The sequence below is a fragment of the Nerophis lumbriciformis genome, linkage group LG10, assembly GCF_033978685.3.
Source record: "Nerophis lumbriciformis linkage group LG10, RoL_Nlum_v2.1, whole genome shotgun sequence".
Lineage (NCBI taxonomy): Eukaryota > Metazoa > Chordata > Actinopteri > Syngnathiformes > Syngnathidae > Nerophis > Nerophis lumbriciformis.
In genome coordinates, this window is record NC_084557.2 from 20,697,784 (window position 1) to 20,711,740 (window position 13,957).

At 37.3% G+C, this 13,957-nt stretch overlaps 1 protein-coding gene across 2 annotated transcripts in view; it reads left to right on the top strand.

Annotated features, from left to right (window-relative positions):
• The window catches only part of washc4 (WASH complex subunit 4), a 32,704-nt gene that overhangs the window by 3,106 nt on the left and 15,641 nt on the right, over positions 1 to 13,957 (top strand). For both annotated transcript variants that reach the window (XM_061970069.2, XM_061970070.2), the window contains 15 exons: positions 281 to 326; positions 415 to 482; positions 562 to 644; positions 2,145 to 2,187; positions 2,275 to 2,378; positions 3,972 to 4,092; positions 6,659 to 6,782; positions 6,871 to 6,998; positions 7,538 to 7,698; positions 7,770 to 7,896; positions 9,302 to 9,427; positions 9,510 to 9,617; positions 10,972 to 11,118; positions 11,594 to 11,673; positions 11,750 to 11,855. In XM_061970069.2, the coding sequence (XP_061826053.1) occupies positions 281 to 326; positions 415 to 482; positions 562 to 644; positions 2,145 to 2,187; positions 2,275 to 2,378; positions 3,972 to 4,092; positions 6,659 to 6,782; positions 6,871 to 6,998; positions 7,538 to 7,698; positions 7,770 to 7,896; positions 9,302 to 9,427; positions 9,510 to 9,617; positions 10,972 to 11,118; positions 11,594 to 11,673; positions 11,750 to 11,855 (1,572 nt within the window). The remainder of the gene's footprint in view (positions 1 to 280; positions 327 to 414; positions 483 to 561; positions 645 to 2,144; positions 2,188 to 2,274; positions 2,379 to 3,971; positions 4,093 to 6,658; positions 6,783 to 6,870; positions 6,999 to 7,537; positions 7,699 to 7,769; positions 7,897 to 9,301; positions 9,428 to 9,509; positions 9,618 to 10,971; positions 11,119 to 11,593; positions 11,674 to 11,749; positions 11,856 to 13,957) is intronic.

Below are 13,957 nucleotides of genomic sequence, written 5' to 3' on the forward strand. Positions count from 1 at the left end.
TCTCGGGTCAAGACAAAATATTTCTGTTGATTACAATACATCAAAGAAACAGAACACCTTCATGTTGCTTCCCATCCTACACAGTGGAGTTTTACAAGCCTTCTTCTAGGATCAAAGACAGCTTTTGTCTTCTCGCCAGGCACTCATGGCAACACAAAGTTTTGTGATAACTTGGATACAATTATTCTGACAGTGTCTTCAGTATCTACCAGCAGTAATTCTGTTGTATACTGTATCATGTTCCAAATGCAATAATATTTTTAATCATGTTACTTTACAGGCAGAAAACAAGTTCTACAATGGATTATTGTACTATGGAGAGGGAGGTAATCTGCTGGTCATCGGTCTTTTTTAAAAGTTCATATTGCTTCTGCTCAGCTTAATAAGTAAAGCCCATGTGTGCACTTTTAACAGTGTCAGACTCCAGCGTTGTTGAAGGGGAGTCCCAAATTCAAATGGGCCGAATCATCTCCTTTTTACAGGTAGGAAATAAATGTATTTTCAGTAGAAGGACTGTTTGTTTTTTTGCATCAAAAGATGACTTCTTATATTGTTTATCAGGAACTGTCCTGCTTTGTGTCAAGATGTTATGAAGTGGTGGTCAACATTGTTCATCAGCTGGCAGCCCTGTACAACAGCAACAAGTGAGTTCCATTAAGAAAACGTTTGTTGGCTTATTAATTCATCACTCGGGGTGCCTAAAATGTTCTAAATCATACACAAAGTTTATTATAAAACTAAGTAAGTAATGTCACATGTGAGTAGTATATAAGTATTGAAATTAGGCATGTCCGATAATGGCTTTTTGCCGATATCCGATATTCCGATATTGTCCAACTCTTTAATTACCGATACCGATATCAACCGATATATAAAGTCGTGGAATTAACACATTATTATGCTTAATTTGGACAACCAGGTATGGTGAAGATAAGGTACTTTTAAAAAATAATAATAAAATAAAATAAGATAAATAAATTAAAACCATTTTCTTGAATAAAAAAGAAAGTAAAACAATATAAAAACAGTTACATATAAACTAGTAATTAATGAAAATTAGTAAAATTAACTGTTAAAGGTTAGTACTATTAGTGGACCAGCAGCACGCACAATCATGTGTGCTTACGGACTGTATCCCTTGCAGACTGTATTGATATATATTGATATATAATGTAGGAACCAGCATATTAATAACAGAAAGAAACAACCCTTTTGTGTGAATGAGTGTAAATGGGGGACGGAGGTTTTTTGGGTTGGTGCACTAATTGTAAGTGTATCTTGTGTTTTTGATGTTGATTTAATAAAAACAAAACAAAAAAAAACGATACCGATAATAAAAAAAACGATACCGATCATTTCCGATATTACTTTTTTAACACATTTACCGATATCATCGGACATCTCTAATTGAAATAAATTATATTTATGTAGCGCTTTTTCCCCAATTGTCTCAAAGTGAGCATTGAGAAGTGGACATGGTGGTGGTAAGCTACGTTAATACCAATGTGTGTGGCACTGGGAGTAAGGTGGGTAAAGAGTCTTGCCCAAGGACACAAGGGCAGTGACTAGGATGGTGGAAGCTGGCATCGAACAAGGAACCCTCTGGTTTATGGATGGCTGCCCTGCGCCTATAAAATAAATATTAATTATAAATATAATATAAAATAACTGCAACTAATGGATAACAACACAAAAAGCCATCCTTGTCATGCTGAGTACGAAAAAAGAAATTTGTGAGTGCCAGCACTCTGATAAAGAAGGTGAGAAATATTATTGAAAGCAAGTAAAATGTGTCTCTTCCCTCTCAGATCATCGCTATCTTTTGTTTAACAAGTCTTTAAAAGAAGTAAAAGTGATGTTGAATGTTCATTTATCCATACAATTCATTATTTATATTTATTTGACATGGTTTTCTGCATGAAAAAACATAAAACTTTTTATAAAATATGTTTTGTGTTAGAATTTTTGGTTGTCTGTAACTGGTTAATTAGATTTACATTATTTCTTAAGGAAGAAATTGATTTGGTTTTTATAAGAATTTTTGGAAAGGATTACTAACAAAAAGGAGGTCGCACTTCACTGTAGTAGACCTTGACTATTGTACCAGTAAAACACTGACCAATGCATGTTCTGTCATACTTTAGGGGTGCAACAAACATTATTGAGTCATCAGGTGTCCATTTCCAGGTGAGTCTTAACAACCTGGTCTTAAGTGGTATTTATCCTTAATGTGTATGTTTCACAAAAAAATACTAATTACTTTCCCGTCTGCAGATAGTGTATGAGCATCTTGGTGATTTGTTAGTGGTTCTACTCACGCTTGATGAAATCATGGAAAATCATGGCACGCTCAAAGATCACTGGAAGATGTACAAAAGGTGAACATAAAAACACAAATACAAGTATTTTCATTTCAAGGAATTATATGAAAGTTCCATGTTTAACCCTTTACAGTATGGTGCATCTAGAAAGTATTCAGACCACTTCACTTTTTCCACATGTTGTTATGTTACAGCCTTATTCCAAAATGGAATAAATTAATTTTATCCTCAAAATTCTACAGGCAATACCCCATAATGACAATGTGAAAAGTTAATTTTTTTAAATTTGCAAATGTTTTAAAAATTATAAAAACATCACATGTGCTTAAGTATTCACAGCCTTTGCTCAATACTTTTTTTGATGCACCGTTGGTAGCAATTACAGCCTCAAATCTTTTTTAATATGATGCCACAAGCTTGGCACATCTATCTTTGGGAAGTTTTGCCCATTCCTCATTGCAGCACCTCTCAAGCTCCATCAGGTTAGCTGGGAAGGTTTAGTTTTCTTCCTGGATGTCTCTGTACATTGCTGCATTCATCTTTCCCTTTATCCTGACTTGTCTCCCACTTCCTGCCGCTGAAAAACATCCCCAAAGCATGATGCTGCCACCACCATACTTCACTGTAGGGGTGGTATTGGCCTGGTGATGAGCGGTGCCTGGTTTCCTCCAAACATGACGCCTGGCATTCACGCCAAAGACTTCAATCTTTGTGTCATCAGACTAGAGAACGGTGTTTCTCTGGTCTGAGAGTATTTCAGGTGGATTTAGGCAAACTTTTTACTAAGAAAGGGCTTCCGTTGAGGCTTTATAACATACAGACCTGATTGGTGGATTGCTGCGGAGATTGTTGTCCTTCTGGAAAGTTCTCCTCTCTCCACAGAGGAATGCTGTTGCTCTTACAGAGTGACCATTGGGTTCTCGATCACCTCCCTGACTAGACTAAGATGAATGCAGCAATGTACAGAGACATCCTGGATGAAAACCAACACTTACCACCCAACCTGATGGAGCTTGAGAGGTGCTGCAAAGACAAATGGGCAAAGACGAATGGGTGAATCTGCCCAAAGATATGTGTGCCAAGATTGTGGCATAGTGTTCACAAATACTTCAGGCTGTAACTGCTGCCAAAGGTGCATCAGTAAAGTATTGAGCAAAATATGTGAATACTTATGTGCATGTGATTATTTATTTTTTATACATACATTTACAAATTAAAAAAAACAACCTTTTCACGTTGTCAATATGGTGTCTGTAGAATTTTGAAAATAATGTATTACATTTTGGAATAAGGCTGTAACGCAGCATAAAATGTGGAAAAAGTGAAGTGCTGTGAATACTTTCCAGAGGTCATTATAAGACTTGTGTCCTTTTTAAGTTATTTGTAATAATGATGTATCAGTATAATACTATTTTTCTTCAATGTAATGAATCCTAATTTATTACATTTGTTCACTGATTGGCAAATCAAAAGGTTATACCCGATGCATATGGTTGGCTTATATTCTTTTAGCATAGATCATTTCAACCAGTGTTGCATAATGTGTATGATTATTATGTCTTGATTCAATTCCCTAATGCAAAATATATTACCGTATTATGTTATTTCCTAATTTTCTAGTCTTTAACTATCTACATGCTACTGTTACAGGTTATTGAAGTCTGTTCACCATAATCCTGGGAAATTTTCAATTGCTAAGGAGAAACTGAAACCATTTGAGAAGCTCTTGCTCAAACTGGAGGGACAGCTGCTGAATGGCATGATACTGCAGGTGACTCAGCTTTCACACTTTTTGTCATACAGTGGGACCCGATTAACTAATTTAATTGGTTCTTCTTGCACAGCATTTGTAAATATAAAAGTTGATGTATTGCAGCTAATTTCTCCATAAAAATGTAAACAAAAAAAAAGTTCATCTTTTGGTAAACGTTTGTACACTTTGAACACAATATAAAGAGCTATATAGTACTGTCTATCCATCCATCCATTCATCCATTTTCTACCGCTTGTCCCGTTCGGTGTCGCGGGGGGTGCTGGAGCTTATCTCAGCTACAATCGGGCGGAAGGCGGTGTACACCCTGGACAAGTCGCCATTGCATTGCAGGGCCAACATGGATAGACAGACAACATTCACACTCACATTCACACACTAGGGCCAATTTAGTGTTGCCAATCAACCTATCCTCAGGTGCATGTTTTTGGCAGTGGGAGGAAGCCTTAGGGAACCCACGCAGTCACGGGAAGAACATGCAAACTCCACACAGAAAGACCAGGACTGCTCAGGACCTTCGTATTGTGAGGCACATGCACTAACCCCTGTACCACCGTGCTGCCCGTACTGTCCATCAAACAAACATAAAAGGGGGTGATGAATCAACGTTCCCTTTATTAACGAGGCCAAAACAACAACTAGGTAAACTATGTAAACACACACACACACTGTCACTGGCCCTCTGACAAAACTTCTTAACCTAACCAGACAGGTCGCTGCAATGGTTAAGAATAAAAATTAAATACACTTTAACTTGTTGGTAATCTTGTTTGTGTTTAGTGGAAGGGAGGGGAATGGAGGGAGGCAGTGTTGACAATGCTGTAGATACTTCTTGAATGTACCTACAGCTACCACACATCAGTTGTCCATTGTTTTCTTTGGACTCATATTAAGCAAGCAAAACCAGAAACATTTTGTAAATAAGCTAAAAAAAAAAAACACTAAGTAGCACTGAGCACAGTAGCAAAGGCCTGTAACACGAAGCTGATACACATTGAGCACCAGCGATTGATCAGCCTGCCCACAATGAATATGCTGTCGGGCACAAAATAGCTGCTTTGCGAGGCACACAATGGGTGGATGAAACGTTCTTACTCTGAGACAAGAGTGGAACACCAAAGCATGTTTTTATTCGGTTTGTGGTTCGTAAATCAAAAAGTTCATACAATGAAGGGCTTGTAAATTGAGGTTCCGCTATACTTTGACTTTTACACTGTCACCATACATCCAGCAGGCAAAAATACAACCAATAACCATTTCCTTGGATCTTCAAGCACATTCGGCACAATTCCAAAGCTCTCCGAATGTCCTTCAACTCGTGAGGAGGGGCCTGTTATTGTAGATAAAATACACCAGCCACAATATTAGGTGCACCTAGACACTAATCATACACTTACTCATGGGGAAGCTGGAACCTATACCAGGATGAGAGGCCAAGTGCACAGTTGACTGATGTCTTTTAAATGCACACAAACATTGTCAAACAACTGATAGCATGTTTTTGGACTGGGGGCTAAAGCAGTGTTTCTTAATTTGTTTGGCCACTAGCGCCCTCGAGAGGGCTGCAAAAAAATATCTGTTTCTCAGCTGTGGTCTGTATGGGCCACAGCAGAACTCAGTTGTAATACACGTTTTCACTACTTGCGACTATCAAAAAAAACCAGATTAAGTCTGGAGCTACAGTTATAGAGAACTTTCTTAAGTGCAAAAATTATGACTGAAGTGGTAAAGCTGTATTTTCTTTAGCACTTACATTTTATTGACAGTTTAGTTAAGAAACATTATTTTTATTTGTTATTAATTTAGTTAGCATCTGTTTATTTTAGCACTCCGTATTTGTATTTAAATGTATTTTTTTAACATAATTTTGTATGAGTCCCTTCTTTTGAATAAGTACTTGTTTTTCTAATCAACCTGACCAAAGCGGTACTCAGTTGGAATACACCTTTTTACTTCTTGCGACAGTAATGACTATATAAAAAAAACAGAAGAAGTCTGGAGCTACAGTCATAGAGAACCTTCTTAAGCGCAAAAAATATGACTAAAGTGTTAAAGCTGTATTTTCATTTGCACTTACATTTTATTGACAGTTAAGTTAAGAAACATTATTTTTATTTGTTATCAATTGAGTTAGCATCTGTTTATTTTAGCAGACCGTATTTGTATGTGAATGTATTTTTCATCAGTTTTTATGAGTCCCTTCATTTGCATAAGAACTTATTTTTATAATCAAACTGACCAAAGCCTGAGGTTCATCATTTGTTAAAGAAATAATAATCCTTTTGAGCAACACATGTTTTCATATCATTTTACAAGGTTGTGAACTAAAAGTAGATTGGATGTAATTTATTGAATATGATTAAAATCAAGAGTAAGATTACTAATTCGATCTTAATATTTGAGTGGTCCCTATAATGGAAAAGTTGGGCCCCGAGGTCAAAAAGGTTAGAAACCCCTTGGCTAAAACACAGGGAAGACACTAACTCTAAACCAAGACTTTGACTGAATGAGCACTATTGATACCTAAAAGCATATTCATCCTATGCTTTCTTCTGCTATACAACAGGCGTGTGTGGACCAAAGATTTGATGATGCTGGGCAAGGAGTAGCTGTTGCCAAAAACACCACCTTTGCTGAGGAGTTTGCTTTCAACATAAGGACCATATTCTCAAATGTGGAATCTAAGATTGGTCAGTTTCATTTCCAAATATAGTTTAGTTTTACATTGACTTAATGTTGCTTCAATTTCTGTTCAAATAATTTTGGTTTGGTTTACAGGTGAACCGTCAGAGATTGACCAGAGAGATAAATATTCTGCTGTTTGTGCTCTTTTTGTTCTTCACTTTCATATCTTTCGGAGTGTGGACAAAAAGCTCTACAAAGCACTACTGGATGTCTGTAAAAAGGTATTCTTACATGATTTTTTTTAACTAATTGTGTATCTTTTGAGTAGGGGTGTCAAAAATAACAAGTTATCTCTTGATTAATTACAAAAACATATCAAATTAATCATATACATACACCGATTAATCACACAGTTTATTTTGAGCACACTTGCTCCTTTACCTTAAATGTGGATGGTTACCTGAAAGGCGGCACAGGTTGGTATACAGTCAGTGATCAGATCAATGTATACCTCGTGCAAAGATAAATGAGGAGAATCCAAGTGTTGTGCTCTTCGGCAAATTTCACTTCAAAATAAACCCTGACTGGACTTTAGATAAAACTGTTACCCAGTTTTTAGCAAATAAATGATGTGCATTCAAGTAAAGCATTTAAAAAAGTATACTGTATGAAATTCTGAAAATAAAATTGCATTTGTCTCCAAATATTGGGGTCTTTTTTTAAGTTAATTAAATTAATGAAAACACGTAATAACCTGTGATTAATCATGATTAATTTAAAAGTGTGATTAGTTTGATGTAAAAATGAATCATTTCTTCAGGTTCCAGCTGTCACTCTGACTGCTAATATCATCTGGTTCCCTGACTCATTCCTGCTTGCTAAAGTTCCTGCTGCAGCCAAACTGATGGACAAGAAGAGCATTCTGGCCATCAGAGCACACAGAGACACGTTCCTGCAGCAAAGAGCTCAGACGCTCACAAAGTTAGTAATCTGTTATTTGAGGTTGGTGAGTTTTGTAGTATTTGAAAATGCAATTGTCTGGTTGTGTTTAGGGATGTTCAGTCATATTATGTGTTTGTAACGTCATGGATGATGAAGATGGAGTCCATTTTGTGCAAGGAGAAAAAAAGTGACAAAATGGCTGAAGACCTCAACAGCAGATGTAATGTTTTTGTTCAGGTAGGTTTTGTAACATTGTCATCTTCCACAAACATCGAGCACAGTCAGAACATCATGTTTAGAACATTTAGCGCTTGCCTGTTATATCATGGTCAGTGTTAGGAAAAACGTTGCTGTATAACGGCTTTATTAACTTACTTTTACCGGTAACGAGTAATCTAATTAATTACTTTTACGTTACGTTTGCTATAACGTGGTACGCTACTGTTGATGTGGTAGTGAGTCAACAAGACAGTGTCAGAAACAAAGCAAGTTTGATTCAGGAAGTAACTTTTTGCTAACGAAAGCCACAACCAACACCACACTAAAATTAACTTGATATTTAAATAGGAAGAGGCAAAATCACACAGCAAACAACGTGTAGGATAAGTACGCACACACCCATTCACACACTCTGACTACTACGAGGGAATAAAGAACAACAAATCAATTATTAAAGTGACAAGCTTGCAATCCTACAATATCCTGTTTGTGGTCAAAAAAACTACAGCCATTGAAGCACATTCAATCTTTTCAAAAGCACAATGTAGTAAAGATAACAGTTGAAAGAAAAAAACTTCAAACCTATTTTTGCAAATATTTAATTACCGTATATCCTTTAATTAGGAAACCCTAAAAAAAGGACACTTTGATATGGTGTAAAGTTGTCAATGTACAACTTGTACCATTTATAACTGTAGATTTACTAACACTTCGCAATTATTGTCGCAACAGCCAGCAACAAAAGTGTCTACAAAATTGAGAACAAATGTCCAAATTGTGCCCAAAGTGTCAATATTTTGCGGCTTTCATTATTTTCCAGCAGTGCCTTACTCTCTTAGTGTAGAGTTCAATTGAGCTTCACAGGATGCGCAACTTTTGCATATGACACTGACACTCGTGCACTCAACATCTTTGATCAAACTTGGCGAGGCGTGCTCTGAGTGGAACATTTCCTGTTAAACCACCATATGATCTTGGCTATTGTGCTGCAACTTAGTTCAGCGTTTTGGCAATTTTCTTACATCCTAAACCAGGGTTATGTAGAGCAACAATTCTTTTTTTGGTGCTATGTTGAATTTTCAATGACCAGTATGGGAGAATGTGAGACTGGTAACACCAGACTTCCCATTCAAACCTGAGGCCTTGTAAAATGAACAAGTCACATGAAATCCCAAAGGGAAAATGGCTAATTTGACTCAATTTGGACATTGTTGCCAGCAGTTTAGACATTAATGACTTTGTGTCTAATTATTATAGGTTTACACTTACTCTTTTGCATTGTATCCAAGTGTCCTTTCTTCAAAGTTGTCTCAGAAAAAGTTATAATGAAATATTGACAGAAATGTGAGGGGTGTACTCACTTTTGTGAGGGATTGTATATGAAAATCCTTCACTAATTTATTGTGTTTTCTTTCCCACAAAGGGTGTTCTGTATGCATACAGCATAAGCACCATTATCAAGACCACCATGAACATGTACATGTCCATGCAGCGGCCCATGACCAAAACGTCTGTCAAAGCTCTGTGTCGACTGGTAGAGTTGTTAAAGGTATGTATACCTATTCACTCAATTTGGGGCTTTTGGAGTAAGTGAAATGTATTGATGACGCACCATGTGACTGTGCCCTCAGGCAGTGGAGCACACATTCCACAGACAGTCTATGGTCGTTGCAGATTCTGTGGCTCACATCACTCAGCAACTGCAGTCACAAGCCCTCAATGCCATCTGTGTTGCAAAGGTAACACACAAACTGTAAACCATTTTGGTTAAAGTTGATGGCAGATTCGAGTCACTTTGGCTTTATTATAATTGTAGTACAATGGTGTAGAATTACACTGCATCATAGTTGTGCCATACATCTATTATTAAGGTCATATTATTAAGGTCAAACAGTCTGTTTTGCTGCACTGGTACTGCCTGCAATGATGCACCTCACGCATCTCAAATGTTAACATTCTTTATAATTACACAAAAGTGGACTTACAGTAATAGAAAAATAAATGAAACACTCTACCCCTACATTGAAGTGACGATGCATATGGTGACAACTGAACAAAATAATGCCAACACCCATGAAGTCAATCTTCTCTTAAGAGCCCATGTTGAGCCTGATGCTTTTCTTGGAAGGGGTGTTGCAAAAGAATGTTGTCTTAATGCCATGCATGATAGCTAAAAATTAAAGTGAAATGATTTGAGAAGCATGTTTCTCAGGGGTGGCCTGATCCGATATTAAAATCTGATGTCCGCAAAAAAATATATCAGATTATATCGGCTTGCTAGTACTCCAACCGACACAAGCAGTACTGCAGTACATTTTCTTGTACTTTGCTTAACATCCAGTAACTGCTAAATGTCCTCCAGTAAGCACACAAAGTTGGTATTTTCAAGTCATTTATAGAAGCTAAACATGCTAGGAGTTAGCAGCTACTGTATACAAAAGCTAAGCACACAATAGTACACAAACGAGATATACTTAATAAGTGTCCTTAATTGAACAATATTTAAATTTGAAACACAACATCTGTCTGTATAAACAAGTATCAACAATTATAGTTGCATATTACTTACACATACAAAGTCTCAAAGGGAGAAGCGTTTTAGAAAGTATCCAGTAACAATAGTCTCCGCATCATTCAACTTACTGAGTTATGAACTTGATGAATTATTGTGGCCTTTAGGGGTCTCAAAAAACAACTACTAGCCTAAAGACAGCATAAGTCCATTCTAGATGGTTAATAATAAATGAGTTGTGTTTTTCATTGAATCAAGCAAATTCTAACATTACACACTAATAAAAAAAAGTATGGTTAGTGCTGAAAATCGTATTGAATGAATATCGGTATCGACCAATTCTTAAGGCTCCAGTATCGATATTTGAAGGGAAAAAATTTAGGACACTCCATTGTTTTTCATTAATATTTTGGTCGCATTTTAAACTGTTCCTCTGGGGACATATGGCTTTAGTTGTTGTACTGTATTTTGTTTCTGTCATGTGCATGATCATATTTTTCAAGCATAACTACACATAATCCTAATTTTGTTTCTATTTTCTTTTGCCTTACTCTTCCCTGTTCTGGTGTGTCTTACCACAGAAAAGAGTAATATCTGACAAGAAGTACAGTGAGCAGCGTCTGGATGTGCTCTCCTCCTTGGTGCTGGCTGAAAATGTCCTTAGTGGACCCAGCACTAAGGAGCGACGCCATGTTGTCTCTTTGGCTCTCTGTGTTGGAACTCAGCTGGTAAGTGCTACTTTTTTTTTTATTAAATAAGATGGAAAAACTGGGAAATGACCAATTATCCAGCCTTGCAAAAACATGGAACATAAGAAAAAAGGTCAAATGTCCTGGAAACATTTAAGTTATCCAGGAAAATAATTCATCATCCTCCTGCCTTGTGAGTGAATGCAAACAGGTTGAAAGTGAAAAAATCAAACGATGCAAAAGAATAGATTCTGTACAGTATTTTGTTCGTAGCCTTCTGACAAAAAAAAACAAAACACTTACAATGACTTCTGTTACAATTTCGTAATCTACATGTGGCGGAAGGGAGTTTCTCCTTCAAGGCTAACTTATCTGTTTTTTTGTTGGGTTTATGAAGGTTATACAGAAAACATGAACAGTATAAAACCCAAAATCAGATTAAAGCAAGAACAATGTGGCTTATATAAAAATATGATATAAGTAGAAACATTTTTCCCCTTACACGCACCTCTAGAAAACGTTCAAAGATGATGAGTTACTTCCACTGCAGCTTGTTTTGAAGAAGCTGGACCTGATAAGTGAACTGAGTGAGAGGTGAGGACATGTTGTTAGTGCTGAAATATTTTGGTTTCTCAGACATCATTTCTTATTGTTTTCCTTTGCTTCTCAGGGTCAAGCTTCAGTGCGACTGCAGCTTCCTTTATTGGCACCGAGCAGTGTTTCCTATCTATTTAGATGATGTTTATGAAAATGCAGTGGATGCAGCTCGGATACATGTAAGAACCATGGTTTCTTTGTACATGTCACATTCCTCATACAGTTCTTAATGTTTTAATCTTTTCACTACTATTGTCAAAAATAACACGTTAACTTGTGTGATTAATCACAAAACATATTGTATTACCTATAATCATGTACAGTAAGTATTCACACCGCTTCACTTTCTCCACATTATGTTTCAGCCTTATTCCAAAATGGAAAAATGTTGTCTCCAAAATTCAACAGACAATACCCTAAAATGACAATGTGAAAAGGTTTTCTAAGATAATTTTGCTAATATATTAAAAATAAAAAGTCACATGTACACAAGTATTCACAGCCTTTGCTCAATACTTTGTTGATGCACCTTTGGCAGAAACTACAGCCTCAAGTCTTTTTGAATATGAGCCCACAAGCTTGGCTATCTTTGGGCAGTTTAACCCATTCCTACTTGTGATACATGTGATTTTTTAGTTTTAATAAATTAGCAAAACTAATATTCATACAGTATATACAGGTAAAAGCCAGTAAATTAGAATATTTTGAAAAACTTGATTTATTTCAGTAATTGCATTCAAAAGGTGTAACTTGTACATTATATTTATTCATTGCACACAGACCGATGCATTCAAATGTTTATTTCATTTAATTTTGATGATTTGAAGTGGCAACAAATGAAAATCCAAAATTCCGTGTGTCACAAAATTAGAATATTACTTAAGGCTAATACAAAAAAGGGATTTTTAGAAATGTTGGCCAACTGAAAAGTATGAAAATGAAAAATATGAGCATGTACAATACTCAATACTTGGTTGGAGCTCCTTTTGCCTCAATTACTGTGTTAATGCGGCGTGGCATGGAGTCGATGAGTTTCTGGCACTGCTCAGGTGTTATGAGAGCCCAGGTTGCTCTGATAGTGGCCTTCAACTCTTCTGCGTTTTTGGGTCTGGCATTCTGCATCTTTACCCCGGGTGGCGGGGCTCTCCCTTAGAGATAGGGTGAGAAGCTCTGTCATCCGGGGAGAGCTCAAAGTAAAGCCGTTGCTCCTCCACATCGAGAGGAGCCAGATGAGGTGGTTCGGGCATCTAGTCAGGATGCCACCCGAGCGCCTCCCTAGGGAGTTGTTTAGGGCACGTCCGACCGGTAGGAGGCCACGAGGAAGACCCAGGACACGTTGGGAAGACTATGTCTCCCGGCTGGCCTGGGAACGCCTCGGGATCCCCCGGGAGGAGCTGGACGAAGTGGCTGGGGAGAGGGAAGTCTGGGCTTCCCTGCTTAGGCTGCTGCCCCCGCGACCCGACCTCGGATAAGCGGAAGAAGATGGATGGATGGATGGCATTCTGCATCTTCCTTTTCACAATACCCCACAGATTTTCTATGGGGCTAAGGTCAGGGGAGTTGGCGGGCCAATTTAGAACAGAAATACCATGGTCCGTAAACCAGGCACGGGTAGATTTTGCGCTGTGTGCAGGCGCCAAGTCCTGTTGGAACTTGAAATCTCCATCTCCATAGAGCAGGTCAGCAGCAGGAAGCATGAAGTGCTCTAAAACTTGCTGGTAGACGGCTGCGTTGACCCTGGATCTCAGGAAACAGAGTGGACCGACACCAGCAGATGACATGGCACCCCAAACCATCACCCAACCATGCAAATTTTGCATTTCCTTTGGAAATCGAGGTCCCAGAGTCTGGAGGAAGACAGGAGAGGCACAGGATCCACGTTGCCTGAAGTCTAGTGTAAAGTTTCCACCATCAGTGATGGTTTGGGGTGCCATGTCATCTGCTGGTGTCGGTCCACTCTGTTTCCTGAGATCCAGGGTCAACGCAGTCTGTGTGCAATGAATAAATATAATGTACAAGTTACACCTTTTGAATGCAATTACTGAAATAAATCAAGTTTTTCTAAATATTCTAATGTACTGGCTTTTACCTGTGTGTGTGTGTGTATATATATGTGTATATATGTGTATATATATATATATATATATATATATATATATATATATATATATATATATATATATATATATATATATATAATATCGAAACGCTTGCTGTATTTTTAGTTTTAATAAATTAGCAAAATTAATATATGTATATATATATATATATATATATATAA